General features: G+C 40.8%; 1 protein-coding gene across 1 annotated transcript in view; it reads right to left on the bottom strand.

Moving 5' to 3' along the window:
* The window catches only part of si:ch211-186j3.6 (neural-cadherin), a 309028-nt gene that overhangs the window by 152458 nt on the left and 134626 nt on the right, over window positions 1-21944 (bottom strand). The window contains exons 5-6 of the mRNA XM_067437563.1: window positions 21725-21836; window positions 16935-17184 (exon numbers count right to left, since the gene is read on the bottom strand). Coding sequence (XP_067293664.1) covers window positions 16935-17184; window positions 21725-21836 — 362 coding nt within the window. The remainder of the gene's footprint in view (window positions 1-16934; window positions 17185-21724; window positions 21837-21944) is intronic.

The following is a 21944-nucleotide window of genomic DNA, read 5'->3' as shown; positions in this document are numbered from 1 at the left end:
GATAAAACAAAAATGATTCATTTTTAATCAAATACAATTTTGTATGATCTTTCTCTTAATTTATTATTTTCTGCTTTTATAAAAATATATCTTTTTAACTTTTATTTATTTGTTAATTAAATTTAACATTTATTTTTATATTTATTTTTACATTTATTTTTATATTTATGCGTTCATTTATTTTTTACATTTATTTTTCCCTCATGTATTTATTTTTACTTTTATTGATCGATTGATTAATTTCTTTTTCTTTTTCCGTGTGCAACATGGAAATGAGGAGGGCGGTCCTTGTGTAGCTTCAGCACATCATTGGTTGAGAGCTCACCACAGTCTATCTATCACGCACGCAGAATCAGACCAGCTGAGGAGAGTTGTCAGTAAATGACGGCCGCATAGTTCTTTCACTTAACAAACGTATCGATGTTTCCAACAGTTTGACCCATTGAGAGATAAGTTCCAGTGGTCCTTATAGTAGTGATATTTATAGTAGTGATTTTGAACTCGACAGGTTGTAAGTTGAGCTCTTGCATGTGTATACTATGACGGACGTTTCACAAACAGCTAACGTTATTTAGAGAGTTGCGCTACTTAGCGAATGAAGTCGAAAACAACGCATCAAATTACTGTTGTTAAAACTAGATGTGCTTATCGATGTTTTAGGAGGGTTATATTCCGATATGGCTGTGGAAGTAAAGACTGAAATGTTGCCGCGATAATAGGGCTTGGGCGCCGCGTTGCATTCTGGGACGTCGCGGCCATGTTGATGGCCTCGCGAATGTAAACATACAGCAAGTTGAATGAGGAGAAGCAGAGTTGGGAGAAAGAAAAAACATGTTAAAATCCTGAAAGGGATGTGGAATTTACCGGGATACGTTAAATAGGGAAGACAGGGACCGCTATAGAGACAAAATCGGAACTATTAAAGTTTTGGATCCACATGAATTTCCAAAGAAAGAGCGGAGCACCGACGACGACGAAAACTTTATTTTGTTGGTCCCCAACAGACATTCTACTGACTCTAAGTAACTTTGCAACTACAATTCAACTTATTCTACTAACCCGAACCCCAACACGTATAACCATAACCTACCTACTAACAGTACAGTTAATACTCTAATTAGTGTTAGTTGACATGCTGTTGAAAACGTAACTGTTACATAGTTCGTAGAATGTTTAAAGTGGGCTATCGAAATAAAGTCTAACCGAAACGTATATATTATTATTATTATTATTGTATAAGAAATTGCTCTGCTTCCGTTTTTATTTGTTATTGCAATGTTATTGTTTACTATATTTATAATTTGCACTTGCTCCATTTTCTGTCTTTTGTTGTTATTTTATAGATACCTATTTATTTGCTTATATAGTATTGAAAGAATTTATTTTTTTTAAAAAGTCTATTTATTATTGTTATATAAAGTGCACTCCGTTATATAGTGCAACAACTTGCACTCCGTTTTCTGTGTTCATTTTTTATTTGTAACCTTTTACCTTGAAGCATTCCACATTTCTGTTCTCAGGTTGCACTACTTGCAAATAAACACTAAAAAAACATCTGATTGTGTGACAATTCTTGCTTTTTGCACATCGTACTGTTATTACTTCTAGTCCGTGGTTGCGCCTCCAAACATGAAAGCAGTGGGAAGTTAATCCATTTTCGACATTTCCCATGATGATTGTGTGTTGCGCTGTTACACCCCAAAATGCAGCAACGGTTTACCATAGTTGAAATAACGCCAAAATAATCAAATTAAGACACACGACTGAGAGGGAGTACGTCTATAAACAGTGCGCAGTAGTCTGAGTAGTAGTAAAGGATGCCATCAACATGGCCGCCACGCCAAGTAATGACGTCATGACGCCCAAGCCCTATTAATAGACACGCTGCAAAACACTGTATGTCCCAGCACATTCAAAACCCCGTGAGTCAGATGGTAGTAAGATGGGACGACCATCGCACTTTCTTCTGATAAGTACCACTGGAACTTATCTCTCAATGGGTCAAACTGTTGGAAACATCGATACGTTTGTTAAGTGAAAGAACTATGCGGCCGTCATTTACTGACAACTCTCCTCAGCTGGTCTGATTCTGCGTGCGTGATAGATAGACTGTGGTGAGCTCTCAACCAATGATGTGCTGAAGCTACACAAGGACCGCCCTCCTCATTTCCATGTTGCACACGGAAAAAGAAATGAATCAATCGATCAATAAATGTAAAAATAAATACATGAGGGAAAAATAAATGTAAAAAATAAATAAACACATAAATATAAAAATAAATGTAAAAATAAATATAAAAATAAATGTTAAATTTAATTAACAAATATATAAAAGTTAAAAAGATATATTTTTATAAAAGCAGAAAATAATAAATTAAGGGAAAGATAATACAAAATTGTATTTGATTAAAAATGAATCATATTTATTTTATCAAGTCGTTTATTCTGTTATTTATTTTCCTATTATAAAATTTATTTATCTATTTATGTTTTTATTAATTTACATATGTGTATATTTATTTATTTATTGAAGCACTGTCAAACCTCATTTTATATATTCTTATTAAGGAATGGATGAATGGCTAACTACAATATCATTCAAAGTTTGGTGTTGATATATATTTGTTTTATATTAAGGCTGCATTTATTTGATCAAATACAGTAAAGACAGCTATATTGGTGAACATCTGAAATAACTGTTTACTATTTTATTTTCAAATGTAATTTATTCCTGTGCAATTTTTAGCATCATTACTCCAGTCTTCAGTGTCACATGATCCTTCAGAAATCGTATGCTGATTTGGTGCTTCTAACTGAAAATTGATCATTCATAAAAGTTATTTCATAAAAGAAAGAAAAATAAAGAAAGAAAACTCTAACTGATTCCAGCGTTCAGGTAGAAAAACAAAACAAACAACAAAAAAACAAAACAAGAAAACAAACGACATCTGATTTTCAGAAGCCTAGTATAATTAAATTGTTCTTATTGCCATAATGAAAAACAATAAAAAGTGAAATATTTGCTTTAATTATGCCCTTCTTTGACTAAACAACTCTATTTTGGTAGACACAACTATTTTTGTTGATCAGAGTAATTAAACTAAATAAAATAACACAAAAATGTTGACTACATTTTAATTATATTTGTATTTATTAGCAACATTTTCACACATGATGAATTTATGAAAGTGATTATTATGGCAACCAATGTAGATAAAATGCACTGCAGTCTGAAAAGGGGAACATCAGATCAAACTAGCAGTCTGAATAATCATTCAGAAAACTCAGAACATTTTCCTGCAGTGTGAACAAAGCCAGACAGCTTCAACATTACTGTAAAATAGCTAATTCAGATAACGATTCAGTGTGGCGTAAATTTGGTCTTATTACACTACAGCTATTAGCCATACACATTTAAGTATTTTCTAAATCAGTTATACAGAAATAGTTGGACTAAATGTTATCCTGCTTGGACAGCATAAGCTGCTATAATAATCATATGACATGCTGATGTCTGTACCTGCGCAGACAATAATTAGACATTTCATTATAAGGCTTAAGTGTGTTTTTCAGCACAGTTCCAACTTTCCTAACTGCAGTCCTCAACTATTATTTGCATGTTCACCTAATAAAAACTGGAATATTCCAAAATAGCAAAAAGGAGTGACATAAAGCCTTCTACCTACAGCACTAAAAGGAAGTCAGCTTTTGAGGAGCATTTTTAGGAATGCAGCACATATCATATGAGGCTACATTTCTCAAAATGACAACTGAAGACACATTGTAGCTATTTTCAAAAGCAGTTTAGTAGCAAAGAACGCTTCTTTACTCAACATGAAGCAGCATTCGAAACCCATTTTACTTTCATAATGTGATGCATTTCTGAATGAAATAGGATATACAGTGAGGGAGGGAAAGTAAGTGCATTGAAGGGGTGAAAAATAAAAGGATGCGGATGATGTCAGTCATAAAGAATCACTGCAGAGGTTATAATACAAGTTATTACATTTTGCTTCAAGATTGTTTTTTTTTTCTCTCCTTTGGAATAACATGCATGAATGGATGCAACATGTACACAATAACACCCAGATGTGTATTAAGAAAGTAAATAGGGTAATTTTTGATTTCATATTTTACTTTAATGTTTAAATTAGACTTCCAAGCCGTTCACATCTCCAACTCAGGCTCTCGGGTATAACCATGCAGACACAGATGCGCACACCAGAATACAAATGCATAAAGTAATTAAAAAAAGCCTTTTAGGGGACTGGAAGCTCAACTGAAACAAAAATCTGCCTGGCTCACCAATTCTTTTTTGGACCCTCTGACCGAGGTTTCTCTGCCCACCATCCACCCTCCCCACCCCCTCCGTTCTCGGTTTCTCTAGCTTCAGCTGAATGCACGGCTGATTGAATCTGCCTCTCTGATTCAGTGAGCTCTCTGCCAGAAAATCAGTCAATTAAAATGGCCAAGGGCCGTAGCTCCGCCAACAAGATGGAAAAAACAACAATAACAGTCCACAGTCAGCACAACAGAAAAATCAGCGAAATGAGAGGCAAATTAATACAGCAGCTGAGGAAAGACCTCATCGACAAGGTCTACACAAGGGGAGATGAGATAAACCACATAATCAGGACGATAACACTGTATACTGATAGCTTTTTAGCTATAACTAGAAGGGAAACGTCAGAATCAGACAATGATTGTACACTGTAAAAACATTATTCTAATAAATTATGCTAAAAGAAACGCCTCGGTTACGACTGTAACCTCGGTTCCCTGAAGGGGGAACGAGCGTTGCATCGAAAGACGCTTATGGGAACGCTTGCGTGATGAAGTCATGAAGCACATGTGAAATCAGTCCAATAGTGTGAGGGCACGTCAGAGGCGGTGACGTCACCAGGAAGTATAAAGCCTGCCCAAAACACAACCGCGCTAGCTTCGAAGTCTGAAGTAGTGCTTTGACAGGCATGTAGGAGATATGGCAGTACGATGCAACGCTCGTTCCCCCTTCAGGGAACCGAGGTTACAGTCGTAACCGAGGCGTTCCCTTTCAGGGGAACTCCCGTTGCATCGAAAGACGCTTATGGGAACGTCATACCAACGCCACCATAGCGAGACGTGCCTGTCCAGTGTGCAGAAAACAGCACTTAGAGAGACAAGACCCCAGACCCTGGAGTAGAGTCTAGGTCCAGAGAGTAAAACCTAACGAATGTGTGCGGTGAGGACCAGCCCGCCGCATCACAAACGTCTTGAAGGGCCACTCCTGAAATAAGAGCCTTAGAGGCCGCCATACTCCTCGTAGAGTGAGACCGGACGGCCAAGGGGGAAGGCCGTCCGACCGACTCATAAGCCAGTGAGATAGTCTCAACCACCCACTTGCTCATTCTTTGCTTAGATGCCGGTGCTCCCCTGTTTGGGGGCCCAAAGCACACAAACAGTTGGTCAGTCTTACGCCACAAGGCAGCTCTGTGGACGTAAGCATCTAAAGCCCTAACTGGGCAAAGCAAATTACTGTTCTCCTGGTCCGGATTGAGAAAAGGTGGAGGGCAGAAGGCCTGCAGTACAATAGATCTAGCTACATGAGTAGGGACCTTAGGAACATAACCTGGCCTAGGATGAAGGAAGGCCTTGACCATGCCAGGTGCAAATTCCAAGCACGAGGGTGCCACTGACAGAGCTTGAAGATCTCCTATCCTTTTAAGAGAAGAAATAGCGAGAAGGAATAACGCCTTTAACGTAACAAACTTGTCTTGAACCTCCTCCAAAGGCTCAAAGGGAGCCTGGGAGAGGCCCTGGAGGACCGTTCCCAGGTCCCAAGCCGGCACCCTAGTGCGAACTACAGGCCTCAGCCTAAGAGTACCACGAAGGAAACGAGACACCAGTGGATCTTTACCCACCGACATACCACCCAGAGGAGTGTGGTAAGCACCAATAGCCGCCACGTACACCTTTAAGGTGGAGGGGGAAAGACCTGCATCAAACCGTTCCTGCAGGAACTCCAGCACTGTACCCAGAGGGCAGTGAACTGGATCTTGGTGACGGTTCCTACACCAGGAAGTGAACACCGTCCACTTCAGGGCATAGAGCTTCCTCGTGGAGGGAGCCCTAGAGTGCAGAATGGTCTCTACCACATTGGTAGAGAGACCCGAACTCATGAGCTGGGCCCCTTCAGAGGCCACGCCCACAGGTTCCATAATTCTGGACGGGGATGAAATATTGATCCCCCTGTTTGGGACAGGAGGTCCCTCCTGACTGGCAACTGAAGTGGATGCCCATCGAGGAGAGACACTATATTGGGGAACCAAACCCTGCCCGGCCAACGCGGGGCTACTAGAATAAGGCGCACCTGGTCCCTGCGAATTATCTCTAGAACTTCCGGGAGTAGAGCGACCGGGGGAAAAGCATACAGACGCAGCCTCGGCCACGCCTGTACCATGGCATCCACCCCCAGCGGAGCTGGATGCGTGAGGGAAAACCAGAGTGGACAGTGAGACGTCTCTCGAGACGCAAACAGATCCACTTGGGCCTGGCCAAACTCTCTCCAAATCTGCTCCACCACGTCGGGGTGGAGCCTCCATTCCCCGGGCCTCAACCCCTGTCTCGACAGTGTGTCCGCTCCTATATTCTGGACCCCAGGAATATAAGCCGCTCTGATAGAGAGAAACTTCCCCTGAGACCATAGGAGGATCTGGCGTGCCAGCTTGCATAGCGGACGTGAACGCAGACCCCCCTGGTGATTTATATAGGCTACCACTGCCGTGTTGTCCGTGCGGACTAGCACGTGCTGGCCCCTGAGGACTGTGAGGAAATTCCTGAGGGCAAGAAAGACCGCCAACATCTCCAGGCGATTGATGTGCCATGAGAGATGACGGTCCCCCCACAGACCTTGAGTCGAGCGACCCTCCAGGACCGCTCCCCACCCCGTGAGAGAGGCATCTGTCGTTAGCATCCTGCGACGACCAGAAGCCCCTAACACCGGACCTAGGGCCAGAAACCAAGGTTTTTTCCACATAGACAGGGCCCGTAAGCAGCGCCGCGTGACCCTGATCATGCGAAAGGGGTTGCCCCTCGGGGAAAACCCCTTGGTTCTGAGCCACAACTGTAGGGGTCTCATGTACAGCAGTCCTAGAGGTATCACGTTGGATGCTGCTGCCATGAGACCCAACACTCTTTGAAATTGTTTTACAGTAAGTGACTGGCCTAGTTTTACTTTCTTTACTGCTGACAGTATGGATTCTATGCGTGCTGGTGACAGGCGTGCCTGCATCAGCACCGAGTCCCACACCACTCCCAGAAAGGTGGTCCTCTGAAGTGGAGAAAGCACACTCTTCTTGGGGTTCAGCCGCAAACCCAGCTCCTTCATATGAGCGAGAACGACATCTCGATGCCGAACCGCTACCTGATGCGAATGCGCTAAAATCAACCAATCGTCGATGTAATTCATAATGCGAATCCCCTGGAGACGCAGAGGCGCCAGGGCTGCATCTACGCATTTCGTGAAAGTGCAGGGTGAAAGTGCTAGACCGAATGGAAGCACCCTGTATTGGTACGCTTTCCCCCCGAAAGCAAACCTCAGGTACTTCCTGTGATATTGAAGGATGGATATATGGAAATATGCGTCCTTGAGATCTATCGTGACAAACCAATCCTCGGATCTGATCTGTGGCACGATTTGTCTCAGGGTTAACATCTTGAATTTCAGTTGCATGACCGCCTCGTTCAGCACCCGAAGATCCAAAATGGGACGCAGACCCCCACCCTTCTTCGGAACTATGAAGTACCGGCTGTAAACGCCGGCTTCCCTGTCTGAGTGAGGTACATATTCTATGGCCCCTTTCTCTAACAGGGCTTCCACTTCTAGCTCCATTACCAGAACCTGCTCGGGGCCCACCACAGTAGGTAAGACCCCCGAAAACCTGGGCGGGCGAGACCCGAACTGTATCTGATACCCTTTCTCTATCGTATGCAGGACCCAACGAGAAATATTTGGCAGTAGCTTCCACGCCGCCAAAAAATTTTTCAGAGGTACCATCCTCTCGAGAATGGCTTCTGGTTTCTGTTGAGCTGCCAGGACGGCGCCCTGTAACGGCGAACCGGCAGGGAACACCTGAACTGGCTGCTCTAGGACCCTCCTTGGAGGGGGCGTGTTCCCCAGGACCACTACCTTTCGGGGTGGACCCTGGGACGCACGCTCGTCGGAGACTGCTGCGCCCTGTAACACCAGAGGTGGCAGGGTTGGCAGCACGGCCCCCGGAGGGCGCCGAAGGGAGACAGGCACCGTATAATGAGGTGTACTCTGCCTCCCTTCGGGGGAGAATGCCCCCATAATCCTGACCCCTCGGGCGTCAGGACTTCTTTTTAGCAGCCTTCTTGGACGCAATGACGGTCCGTAGATCCGTCTTACCCCTCGAAGGCTGCGGCAGACTGCGCTTCCCCTGTCCCCAATCTTTTTGAGGGGGAGCACGAGAAGCCACACTCTGCTTTTGTGTGGCACGGTATGAAGAGCCAGCTTTTGATGTTTGGGGCTGCTCTCTGTGCTCAGCAGCCCCAGTGAAATGTGAGCGGCGGGGGAGGAGTTTCTGGAACGCTATCGCTTGTTTGGATGCCTCCTGGAACCTGTCGACAACCGTGTTTACAGTGTTGCCAAACAGGCCCGAAGGAGACATGGGCGCGTCCATCAGAAAATTCTTATCTTTCTCCTTAATAGAGCTCAAATTCAGCCAGAGGTGTCTCTCAGTAGCCACCAAGGCTGCCATAGAGCGACCAATAGATTTGGCCGTCTCCTTGGCGGCCCTGAGAGACAAATCTGTGGCCCGACGTAGCTCACACACTACTTCGGGCCCAATACCCCCGCCCTCATCCACATCGCTCAGTAATTCAGCCTGGTAGGCTTGTAGCAGTGACATCGTGTGTAAACATGCCGCTGCCTGACCAGACGCTGAATAAGCTTTACCCACTAAGGCAGAGGTGGTGCGTACTGGCTTAGTGGGTAATGCCGGGGCCTTTAGGGAAGATGCCGACTCAGGGGATAAATAGCTTGCTAAATTATCTTCTATTTTAGGCATCTCCCCATAACCGTGCTCTTTATAATTCATAATAGTGGAATAGTGTGATGTTTGTGCACTATACACCCTATATGAAACCGGTTTTTCCCATGATCTTGACACCTCGGTGTGAAGATCAGGGAAAAATGGTAGACCCCGGCGTTGAGGCTGTGACCGGGTTGGCAAAAACCGTTCGTCCAACTTGCTTTTAGAACGAACGTCCTGCCTGTCTGCGGGCCAGTCAATGTTTAATCTCTCCACAGCCCGAGTCACAACCTCAACTAGCTCTTCAAATGCTTGTGATTGAGGAGGCGGATCCTCTACTTCTCTGACACTAACACTCTCCAGCTCCTCAGAACTGGAGAGCTGCATCAGAGGTGCCTCCCTCGGGGTGGAAGTAACCGCAGTGCGTGCTTCCAACCCCAGAGAAAAGGCACTGGATCTATCAGGTGAGGGAAGAGATAAGGCTGGGCCCGTCTCTATCCCCGCTGATAGATCCACTTGCGAACCCCAGGACTGTAATCGCCGCTGTGCCTCGGCAGCAGCGGGACCAGAGCCCCGGGGAACGCGAGCCCGAACGTCCTCGCGAAAGAACGCCAGGCGGGATCGGAGCGTCCGTAAAGGAAGCGCTTCGCAGTGCCCACAGCCAGCGCCCTCGAGCGCTGACCGTGCATGCTCCTCTCCCAAACAAGCAACGCAAAGACTATGTGTGTCCCCACCCGAAAGGAAGCGAGGGCAAGGGTGCACACACACTCTAAACTGCTGCTTTTCCGCCATAGTGTTGAATAAGAGTTACTTTACTAACTATCAAAACACTGTTTTCACTGATCACAAAGCGCTACTGAAGACAACAGAAGCTAGCGCGGTTGTGTTTTGGGCAGGCTTTATACTTCCTGGTGACGTCACCGCCTCTGACGTGCCCTCACACTATTGGACTGATTTCACATGTGCTTCATGACTTCATCACGCAAGCGTTCCCATAAGCGTCTTTCGATGCAACGGGAGTTCCCCTGAAAGGGAACTACATTTACTACATTGTTTTACTTAATTATTTTTCAGGTTACAACAGGGAACACTGACGATTCGTCATGTCGTTGGTGCAATGCGAATGCCTTCAGAATGTTGAGGTGTCTTAATCACATGTCATAATTGTAATATGTCGTTAGCTGGACTAGCGACTAGTGTACTATCGAGTTGTTCATGAGAACTGATTATGTTTTGTGATCGCTATAACTCTAATCTGGTCATAAATGTAATATGTTCGTTAGTTGGACTGTCGGCTTGTGTTCTATCGAGTTGTTCATGAGAACGGTTAGTGTTTTTGTGAGCACTGTAACTCGAATCTTGTCATAATTATAATATGTTCGTAAGTGGGATCAGTTCTATGAGGGTACTCGAGGGTGCTGGGGACCCTCAAAAGCAAGCAAAAGCACCCTCAGTTGACACATATTGGCGGAACAGATTTGGCAGATTTTTTTTACATTTGTATGGAAGCCCGTTTCTGCCACAGTTGAGTAAAAAAAATATGATTCTTTAAGTCAAAATAATGAGAAACTTTCTCGAAAAATGACTTAACATCTCGAAATAATGAGAACATTTCTCGAAATATTGAGAAACTAAGTAAATATTTTGAGAAAGTTTCTCATTATTTCGAGATGTTAAGTCATTATTTCGAGAAAGTTTCTCATTACTTCAAGATGTTAAGTCAATATTTCCAGAAAGTTTCTTATTATTTTGAGATGTTAAGTCATTATTTTGAGAAAGTTTCTCATTATTTTGAATTAAAGAATCATATTTCTTTACTCAACTGTGGCGGAAGCGGGCTTCCATACATTTGTGTCCGTGCTCCGGGAGAGTCAAATGCATCTATTTACAGCGTGTTTTTGCTGCAGTGAGTGGAGTAGCTAATCACAGATACAGCGGTAAGTACTGCAGCCAATCACAGATAGTTGTTGTTCTCTGGGCCGTGATCAGAATCTCACCACTCAAAACCGCAGAGCTTTTCTTCAGTGCTGAGTGAATGCAGGCTTGTGAAACCACTTAATAACAAACAAAGTCAAGTCACTAAGTTAGTAAGAGATTTATTGTTGACAACATTTTTATAACGAAACTTTGTGAGATCACGATGAACTGACAAAGCAACAGCATTGTAGTGATCGTAGCGATCTTGGCTCTCTTTCGAGGCTACAGTCATTCATTGATAAAATCGATGGCCAATATTGCATGCTGTAAAGTATCGGAAGTGACATCTAAATATAAATGGCACTTATTTAAATCCCCCTGAGACCCAGAATAGAAGTTTGGCATCAGTAGAGGACATTATTTAGCGAATTTCTCTAGCAACATACAGTTTTAAGTCCGTCTATTCTTATAGAACGTCTTTTTACATTACATATAGTCCCAAAACACATTACAAATGCTAATTAGAAAGGAAATTGCATTTATGGCCAAGTTTACCCATAGATCTATTACAGTAAGTAAAATGGTAGCCTATATCAAATTATTCATTGAGAATCATCTTTATACAAATTTGTGGTAAAAAATAAATAAAATAAAAAATGGATTGGTGAATGAAGAAAAAAAATCACATTGTTTGTGTCTTTTAATTAATAATAAAAGACACAATAAAATATAATTAATAATAAAGGGGTTATATATATATATATATATATATATATATATATATATATATATATATATATATATATATATATATATATATATATATATATATATATATATATATATCACACCTCACACACGTAGAATTGCACGTGGCAATCAATTTTCCACCTCATACAAGGACATAAACACATATCCAACAGTTCTCTATCTCCAGAGCCGCTCTGAGAGTCACTTCATGACCATTTCACTGTTTCATTTGAGAAAGACTAGTCGTCATAAATACAGAGAAACTCAAAGGTATTCACGGCAACCTGTCAAAATAAAAGTTTAACTCGAGAAATATATTACTGTTCTACAGTAGAATGGAGATATGTCTCGGTGTAATAATAATACTAACACTAATGTAATAATTATAAACTATCAAAACTTTATTAAAGTAACATATCACAATTTTTCTTTCATGTTTTACTTTTAACAGTATAAAGCTCAGTTGCACAGCTTTGTTTGACAAAAAAGTTTAATTCATTTCAAAGATAAATTAATGTCTGCATTTGATTACCAGATACACAACACACAATTTTTAGGATTTTATGTAATAGAAATTGATATAAAAATAAAAAAATAATAGTATAGTTGTTTTTATGAATTCAATTAATTATTGCTATTAGGGATGTCCGGATCAGATCACGCGATCGGAAATCGGGCCCGATCACGTGATTTCAGACTCGATCGGAATCGGACGTTATATCCCGATCAGGACTTGGATATATATGTATATTCTGGGGTGAGGTGAGCAGGGGTGCCAAAGGTTCGCAGCTTCGCACTTGCCCCGCGGATCTCACATCTGATGACGCATCAATAATATGGGTTGTAACCTGAAAATAATGCTTTATGTATGTTTCTGTAGATGGATACACGTGCTTGCTCCTCAGTGATACATTACAACAGCGCTAATAAAAGAAAAACGTGGGCAAAACGGCCTATCTGTGTAAACTTTGTTCAATTCATGCGAGTGCTGCAGTATGTTCGAATATGAGCAGTCATTTTCACCGTCATCACTCGTGTATATTCCCCGGAAGACGCGAATGAGACCGCGCGCTGATCTGTCTCTGTGCATCATCCGAAAGCGCGCACTCGTCTCACAGCGCGCAAATAAGTCTTGCGCTTAAACGGACCAACTCACACAAGAAGTATTTCAACATGTCAACATGCAGAGCCTTCCATTAGGTCTTAAAGGGGCAGTAGCCTTTACTGCTGTCTGTTTAATGTCAAACAAAAGAAAAGGAATCACTCACTGCTTTTGATTAAATAGCTTTTGTAAGGATTAGTCTTTAATTTAAACAGTTAAATATGCAGCTATTTTACATTTGATTAGCCTACTTTATTCAATTTCTCTACCTAAAAACTATAATGTTAGACCTATAAAAACCTGAAAAGCATTGTTAATTACACTTCAATCAAATTACACTTCAAATATTTTTTCCCCAAAGTTAGTTTATGTCATTGTAGGCAGTTATTATCACGATGATTTCTTTTTAAGTGTTCATTTTTTAAATAAGTTTAGTTTTAGTTAGTTATTTGATGCTATAAAAATGGCTGTGTGATGTCATGATTGACAGCTGAGATCCACGGCTTCTCTGATTGAAGTTGTCACTTAGGCACTAACATACTTTTTTCGGGATTTTTGGGAGCAGATTATTTAATTTAATATCCATAACTGTTTATTTCACACCAACATAGTTGTAGTGTAGAGTAGTTGAATGTTAAAATAAGGTGAATAAAAAAAAAAAATAAGGAACACCCTGGTTCGTTTTTCACTCTTCTTTATTCTTTTTTTAATGTATTATAGAAGTATCGGATCGGGACTCGGTATCGGCAGATACTCAAAATCAAATGACTCGGACTCGAGGGCAAAAAAACCTGATCGGGACATCCCTAGTTGCTATAGCCTACTATATACTGGTAAATATTACATTGAACCAACATTTCAGACATTGGCAGACCAAGGCAACTCTGGAATAATGTCAATTACACTTCTATAAATGACTTACAGTTTCTTTACAGTTGGGTACCGCTACCCAATTGCACATTAAAATGTGAACGGTACCCAACTCTAATTATGTGACTACGTTTATAGTCACAGGCGCCTACACAATCACCATTCAAATTAAAAGAACAAAAGAAAAATAAAAGAAATAAAAGAAGAGTTGCGAATTAATTAGTAGGTATGACCATGGAAAATATGCAAGGAATAATTGACGATGGACCACTGAATTATTTGAAAAAATAATGCACACCCGAGGTTGTATGCATTATTTTTTAATAATACAAAGGCCTGCCAATTATTCCTCTTATACTAAGGTTACCACTAGGAATGTAAAGTTTCACTCAGAGCTGGATGAAAATCATTTATATCATTGATTAAAATATGTGATGATTCAAGTCTGTTATACATAATGCCGGAGGGAACTGAGCAGATGGAAGTCCTTTCTTTCTCGTTCTTCTGTGTCCAATATATCTGTGTGTTTGCAGCAAATTATTCTTAATTTTTTTTATTGTAACTATTCTAATATGAATATTCAGCCTATCAATGCAGACCATGTTAACTTGTCTGCCTGTTTCTTGGCTGCATTTAATTTTAAGGAATGCATTTAAGAATGTCTATATAAAGAGGTAAGGTCACTACTTATAGCTCCCCTCATAGAGACTGGGGCTCAAAGCAGCACTTGCAGGCAGAAGACCTCCAAGGGATAGATGGATCTGAGTACTGGCATCCTCTCGAAGAAGGCTTCATTCCTGATGCTCAGAGCTCAGAACTTTGAGGGTAGGCCCATCTGAGAGTCATGGTGCCCGCTTCTGTGCCCTCAGGAGACCGTTCTGCCAACCTCACCACCTCTGTTGGTTCAGTTTCCACTAAGTGTGTCCATTCTCTTCCCAAGAATGTTGCATTGTATTGAAATAGTATGTTTGGTTGTCTCCTGCCAGTCATCTGATTCAGGGTGCCAAGTTGACTCCTCGCAATACACCAGAGCAATATACCAGAGGCCAGGCTTGAGAGATTAGTTCCCTTAGTAGACCATCTGGCAGCATGGGAACTTCTGCCAGATGTGTCTAAATGGGTACCCTGGTGTCCCTGCAGTTTAAAAGAGAGTTGATAGAATTCTGTAACGTTTCTTGTCCACCTCGATTCAACAGGGTCATTCCCACAGTGGAAGCAGGCCTGGAGCAGGCTTTAATAATGGAACAGGAAGAGAGTATTCCGTCTCAGTATTAAGAATACTCCTATCGTGAGTCAAATCATATCCGAAGATTGGGTTTGTTACAATCGATCTAAGAATACATACTTCCATATCTTCATCCTTCTCCAACACAGGAAGTTCTGGAGATTCACTTCCAGGGCAAAGCGTTCCAGCATTGGTTTTTCTGTTCAGCCTAGCATTATTCCCTTGCACTTTTACGAAGTGCAGGGATGCAGCTCTAGGTCTTCTCAGACTCCAGGGCGTCCGTGTCTCTATTACTTTAAAAATTAGGAACTGGAACTCTAGAGCTCCCTCCACAAGGAAACGATATACCTTAAACTGGAGTCTTTATTTTATGATACAGAGAATGTCAGTTGGAGCCAGTTAACTGCCTGGTGGCTTCATTGCTGGAGTTTCTTTAGGACTGCTTTTGTTGGTCCTTCCCCATGGACGCTTTAGGTTGACCAGAGGCATTTCTTGCCTTGCACGCACCATTGAGTGAGGGATCTCTGGGATGCACCAATTGGACTGTTTCCTTCGTGACGCCTTTCATCCTCTTTGTGTCAGCGGGCCAGGGGAAGCTCCCTTACTTTGCCCTGTTAGGGCTCTTGAGATTATGTCTGTAGGGCTGCTCAATGGTAGAAGCTATCTCCACGGCTTCAAGATTTGCGGTAGGCATTTGCCTCTGCTAGTGAGAGCTTCTTCTACCAGAAGTGTGGCATTGTTCATTGTCTTCCTCCAAGGCATGTAATAGAGCACACATTTTTAAGATTTTCAAGCCTGTACCTGTGGGGTGCCAGGTGCTTTTGTCCTGAGTTGTGCCTAAACTTTTTTTTTACTGTTCCACACCAGGGCAGGGACTTGCTAGTATGGTGCAGTGGGTATTTTGTTCCCCATCATTGGATGCAGTGCTAGTTCCTTTAAAAGGGAACATTGCTCATTGTTTCCTGAGAGGGGAACGAGACGCTGCGTCCTCTTGCCATACTTCCTGCATGCCTGGAAGTGGCTTGCATCAGCATATCATAAGCTGATCCTGTTGTGTTGTAGGCTTCCCTATAGCATTATCATTGGATGCAGCATCTCGTTCCCCTCTCAGGAAACAACGTTACATTCTTAGCCTAAAACTTTTTCTATTTAAATTTATTTTAAAATGTAATGTATTCCTGTGATGACAAAACTGAAATTTCAACAGCCAGAAATAATTTTAGTGTACTGATTTGGTGCATTTCCTGTTATTATTTAACATGGATTATTAATGTGCATTGAAAGTTAATGTTTCTGTTATCTTTTATCATCCGAAATGTGAGTGCATTAAGTTTCAGGTTCAGGAAGTTCTCCACCTAAAACAGAAAGATGGCCCATTCCATCACAAAAGCCATCTTCTTAATAACACTAAAAAGGCACATACACTAAAATGTGTAAAATGGAAGTCATCAAGGTGGTTCCCTTTCACCTACCTCAGAGTATGTTCACATCACTGTCAGGATACTATTTCGTTTCCTCATTTTATTTAAATTGGGGCCACAAATTAATAATAATTTTCTACAGCTTATTTTGTTCCTTCATTTCAGTAAACTGTGGCCATGTTGTACTAGTTAATTCCCTCATTTTGATTTAAATAAATTTAGTAAAGCAAGGGAACAAATTATTTTTGCACACAATTTACTTTAAAACGTGCTGATGTATTAGTAAGTCGTGGGAAAAAATTCACCATGCTATTTTTTGCACTGTATTTCATTCTTGTCATACAGACACACAGCTAGACTCTGAGCTGAAAGTATTGGTACATTTTAGGAAGTGCCAGATGTAAACATGCTTTAGAGTGATACGAACCCTCTGCGACACATCCGAAATATGCAGAGCAGGACATAAAAAACAAAATAAAAAAAACTGCTAGCCTGATAACACTATTCTGGCTTTTTCTTGCTTATGGGGGAATCAAAATAATAGGCCTCCATTCTTATGTTCCATACGGGGTCATGGGATGAGGCTGAATGGTGGTATATGGAGATAAGAAACTCACACAGGCTGCGAGAACTTCGGAGGTTCGTCGTTGACATTGGCCATACGAAGGCGCACAGTGGCTGTGCCGGTTCGGGGCACCTCTCCCTTATCCACCGCCATCACTACGAATTCATACATGTGGTTGCGCCCTTCATAATCCAGAGGGCCTGCCGGGAATATGGTGCCATGGGCTGAAATTATGAAATCTGGACTAAGCGTATAGTATGTGATCTCTGCATTCTGCTCCGAATCACAATCACTGGCTGATACTGCAAAAGAGAGAGAAACACAGGATGTGGGTGTTAAAAAAGCACACAAAAAACTGCACTACAGAGAAATGCAGCATCAGCTAATAGGATCAATCTTTATTTGAGCTTCCCTGAGTAAATAGCTTGGGCATATGCGCTTGTCAAATGAACGACTCGAATGGTTATACATGACTGGCAATCAAAAGATTCCAAGCTGTGAGTCTTACTGCATCTGACAACTGCAGTAAAATGTAATGCCGTTCAATAAGGTGTGAGCCTGTTTCAAACGAACTTCACAATAAGGCACTGCATACACAGTAGCTGCTTTCCCCGTCACCTCAACTAGTGTCGGCAAAAAGGGGCAAACATTTCTCAATCCGAGGTCCAGTTTTCCGGATTCTGCATTTTAGAAAGCCCACACTTTTTGCTGAATTGTATATTACACATTTTGAGTTGTACATTATAAATTACACACCCAGAACGGATTAAGTGCATACATAGATAAATGTAGGTGTACTCACACAAGGCACAGTTGCTTTGTACCGTCCCCAAATGCAATTGTCCCCCTGCTGGCCTGCACTCACATTGCACCTAACTTAACAGGCTGACACACTTACGTAATTTACGATGCAACATTTTGTTTTGAAGAAGATTTATCATTTATGTTGTGCAGTGAATTTCACTTGATTGTCCTGCATGTATCAGAAGATTATGGAGGAATTAATGGTGTGGTTGCATGCAATTTAACTTTTTTAATGTTGCTGCTCGAGCATAAACAGTATCTGCAAAGTTACAGCACTGACAGTAGATTGCAAACGAAAATATTGTCTTTTAAAGTTATGGCAGTTTCTTGCCTACAAAAGCGGCCGATTTGGGCTACAACGAGTGTCTTTTCTGGGTTGGTGACATCATAAACACGTGCTAGTCACCGCAGATGTGACTTCGGGGGGTGTTGGGGGGAGGGGGGCTTGGCTTCATAGAAGCAGGAAGCAAACAAGCTGTTCAAAGGACAGTGGAGACAGCGGTGTGAAATGAAGGTAAAATATAAGACAAATATGGCATTTTAAAAAGAAGAAGTATTAAGAAATGTTATACTGCGCCCCATAAACACAACCAAGCCTAGAAAAAACCACGGAACCACCCTTTAAGGTGAAAACCCGAATATGGACACTGTTCAGATCGCCTACACCCTTAAAAAGAACGAAAAGGAAATGTCTGACAGACAAAACTGCAGAAACATGTGTTTTTGATAGACAATAATCAAGCAATAAATATTACTCAAATCATTTTAAAATAAATTATTTACTTGAAATGTTGCCTAATTTGATATATATGTGTGTGTATATTTGTTTAAGGTAACAATTTTTCAATAGTCCACTTTGACACACTGTACTTACCTGAGAAGCTGAACAAATATTACAGTAAAAGTTCACTATTGCAACACAATATTGTGATTTATTTTAAAGTTTTAATTATTCATTCAGTTATTCAGCTTGTATATCTATCTTCCAGTATGTCAAATAGGTTGGGTACTTTCATAGATTACATTTATAATTGACCCTCAAGTTCTCTTGCAATTTCTTGAAACCAGTTTGTTTAATCCTAAGAGCGTGACTGCCTTAGCAGTCATCCCAACTTTACTACTTAAGAGTGAGTGCTCAATCAGGTCCTCATCGCACTTAACAAGTCCTTGTGGCAGGTCTAAAATCCCTCTCCACCTCGCTCAATTCCATCTACTGCAGCGAGGAGAGGACCATGACTTTCATCATAGGAGAATATGTGTAAGATTAAGACAGGAAATGAAACAGGAAAATTCCATACTGATACATCGGTCCTAATATTGTGGTGTACATAAAGCAAAAAAATCTAGCTAACCTCAGCCTATTAAAAAAAATGCCGTTCCCACAGAAGTTTAAATTATAAATTGTCCATTTCATGTTGTACATTATGAATGCTTGATTAGAATCCACGTTACAGATTATTCTTGCAAAGTAGCCCTTCTTCTGTTCTTCTAGATAGGTTTAACTGGAGCAAGCAGAATATTTCATGCTGGGTAGAGATAATTGTTATGAAGCCCACACAGACGTTGGTTGGCATGCACCTGCAAATCAGCACATCTGCTGTATACCTCACCACATCACCTTTGCCATTCAGCCAAGAGTCTCTCTGTTAAGCTCTCAAAATGTCTGCCAAGTCCTGTTATTCTCCAGACCAGCAGCGCTTTTTTAATCTCGGTAACTTTCCAGTGTTTGTTTGTTTTGTTCTCTTTTGTTTGCCATTGTGCCTGCATATGCAGTCTGTCTGTCTTTGGCAGTTGTTGTTTTGTCCATCACTTCATTTCTGTGGTGCTTTGATAGCAGCTGTGGTTGTCTAAAATTTAATGAGAATATGAAAGCTTTTCTTATCATAGCTGAGGGCATGTGTTTTCCATTCTGTGTGTTACAAGTGCACTCTCAGGAGTTAGTACATAGACTACAGATTCAATGTGCAATTTAGACACATGAAAGGGCACATCAGGGGAGAACTGCTTCAAAGGTGGTGTTAAACAGAATGATAGAGGAAGAAAATGGAATCTTGTCTTGTGAGAAACAGACTTTCTTCATAGGGCCATACTAGTCTCAAATGGCATGGCCATGGGTCACCTACAACCTATTCATGGAATGTCCGACTGCATGCAGAAGGAATATAATCCAACTGTATACAATAATGGTTTAGATTTACTCATCTAAACTGGATGAGTTAAAGCTCAGCAGTGAATGAACAACAGTAACCTCAAGTGTTGATTAGCCCCAATGCAGGTACACTACCATTCGAAAGTTTGGGCTTTTTTTAATTTTGTGGAAACCGTGTTGCTTTTTTCAGGATGATTTGAGGAATAGCAATAGCATTTATTTGTTTTATAAATTATAAATGTCTTTAGTGTCCCTTTTGCAGAGGTGGAAAGTAACAAATTACATTTACTTGCGTTACTGAGTCATTTTTTCTTTGTCCTTCTACTTTTTTAAGTAGTTTTAAAAATCTGTAATTTTACTTAAGTACATTTTGATTGAAGTATTGTACTTCGCTACATTTTAAACCACATCCATTACTGAGTAAAAATAAATCATTAATGCAAAGGGGAAGATAAAAAAATGCGATCCGGAAACAACTATATTGAATAGAGGGCGCAGGGCACGGGAGAGAACACGCGCTCAAATATCAGATGGAGACGAACTAGACAGGCGTCAGTGACGCAGACCCAGGTGAAAACTAAATGCCGGCATGAGCCTCAGGCTAGTATGGAAATACTTTGGATATAGAAAAAAAATAACGTGTTGTCCTGGAGGATATCAAATGTGCACAAAATGTGGATGCAAATGAAGAAACACATAGAACATGTTCGGGAACACATCGCTCTGTGCAGATAAAGTTATGTTTATAACTTAGGCCGAATTATTTCTGTGACGAAGAGGGAATCCCAGAAACAAGTCATGAACATTAACTTTACATTATAACGTAGAATTCACGTAATACACGCAAACTGATAGATGAACGAATAACTCGAAAGTAGAGCTATAGGCCTAAAATAAATCAAATCGTCACATGGTCAGTGGATATAAAAGCACAACTATATGAATATATGATCTGCTTATTCTGTCTCTGTGAGCTGCTCCATCTACTACATACAGGACTATATTATTCTTAAACATTTTAATGAATTAATGATAAAAATAAGTTGTTAATCTAATTCATAATCATTTATTGAATTTAGTTTATTAGACATGTTTTATTGAAATTTAAAAAAACAAAACAAACAAATGGTTTTAAGTTTGTTATAATAAAGCATTTGTTCAACCAAAAAAAAAAAAAGAAAAAGACCAATCATCTTCATTCATTTAAAATCATTTTAGCTAGTGAAAATAACCATAATTTAATAATAGGTACAGTTTATTAAATAATGATTTAATACAGTGATGTTTTCTGAGATAGTTGTCACATCGTGAAAATCTCATTCTGTCACAACCCTACAGGGGAGAGTCCCCCACCCCCACTGTTAAAAAAGGAACTAAGTAACTTTTACTCGGAGCACATTTTAAATGAGCTACTTTTTACTTTTACTTAAGTAAATTTTTAGACCAGTAATTTTACTTGCACTTACAGTAAGTAAAATTTCATTGAAGTAACAGTACTTTTACTTCAGTAGAATATTTTGTTACTCTTTTCATCTCTGCCATTTTGATCATTTTTGATATTGCAGCATGCAACTGCTCAAAACAAGGCAAATGGAGTGAATCAAGTGAACCTGAACTAAGATCATTCTTGACTTAAACACAAGCAATCCTGAAGAGAAACTTGCACAAAAAAATTATAATAATTGCAATATTGTATTACAAAAGTGAACTCAATATCTAGGAGCCTGGTTTTAACAAAGTTCCATATGTTGCTTTTGCTAAATGACAATACGAATATTTGGCATGTTATTTGCTTCTTCTAAAAGCCAATTTATTCAAAGGACATAGAATTATACAAGGACTTCTAGGTAACAGCTATGGTACATTGAAGTGCAGGTCCACAGACTTACCCTGCAGCAGCGACGTTGCAGTCGTGACTGTCTCAGGGACACCGTCTTTGCTATAAATGGATTGCAGGAACTCTGGAACGCAGTCATTCTCGTCTGTGATGATCACTCTCACCTGTGAGAAAGTGAAAAGGAAGCCGGAAGGCACAATAATAGAAAGGTGAGAATTGTTAACAGAACAAATGGGCAGATCATATTATATTGATACATGAATTATCACCAG

This window comes from Pseudorasbora parva, chromosome 1 (assembly GCF_024679245.1).
Source record: "Pseudorasbora parva isolate DD20220531a chromosome 1, ASM2467924v1, whole genome shotgun sequence".
Classification (NCBI taxonomy): domain Eukaryota; kingdom Metazoa; phylum Chordata; class Actinopteri; order Cypriniformes; family Gobionidae; genus Pseudorasbora; species Pseudorasbora parva.
Note: the sequence above shows the minus strand (reverse complement) of the source record. Positions and strands in the feature narration are given on the sequence as shown.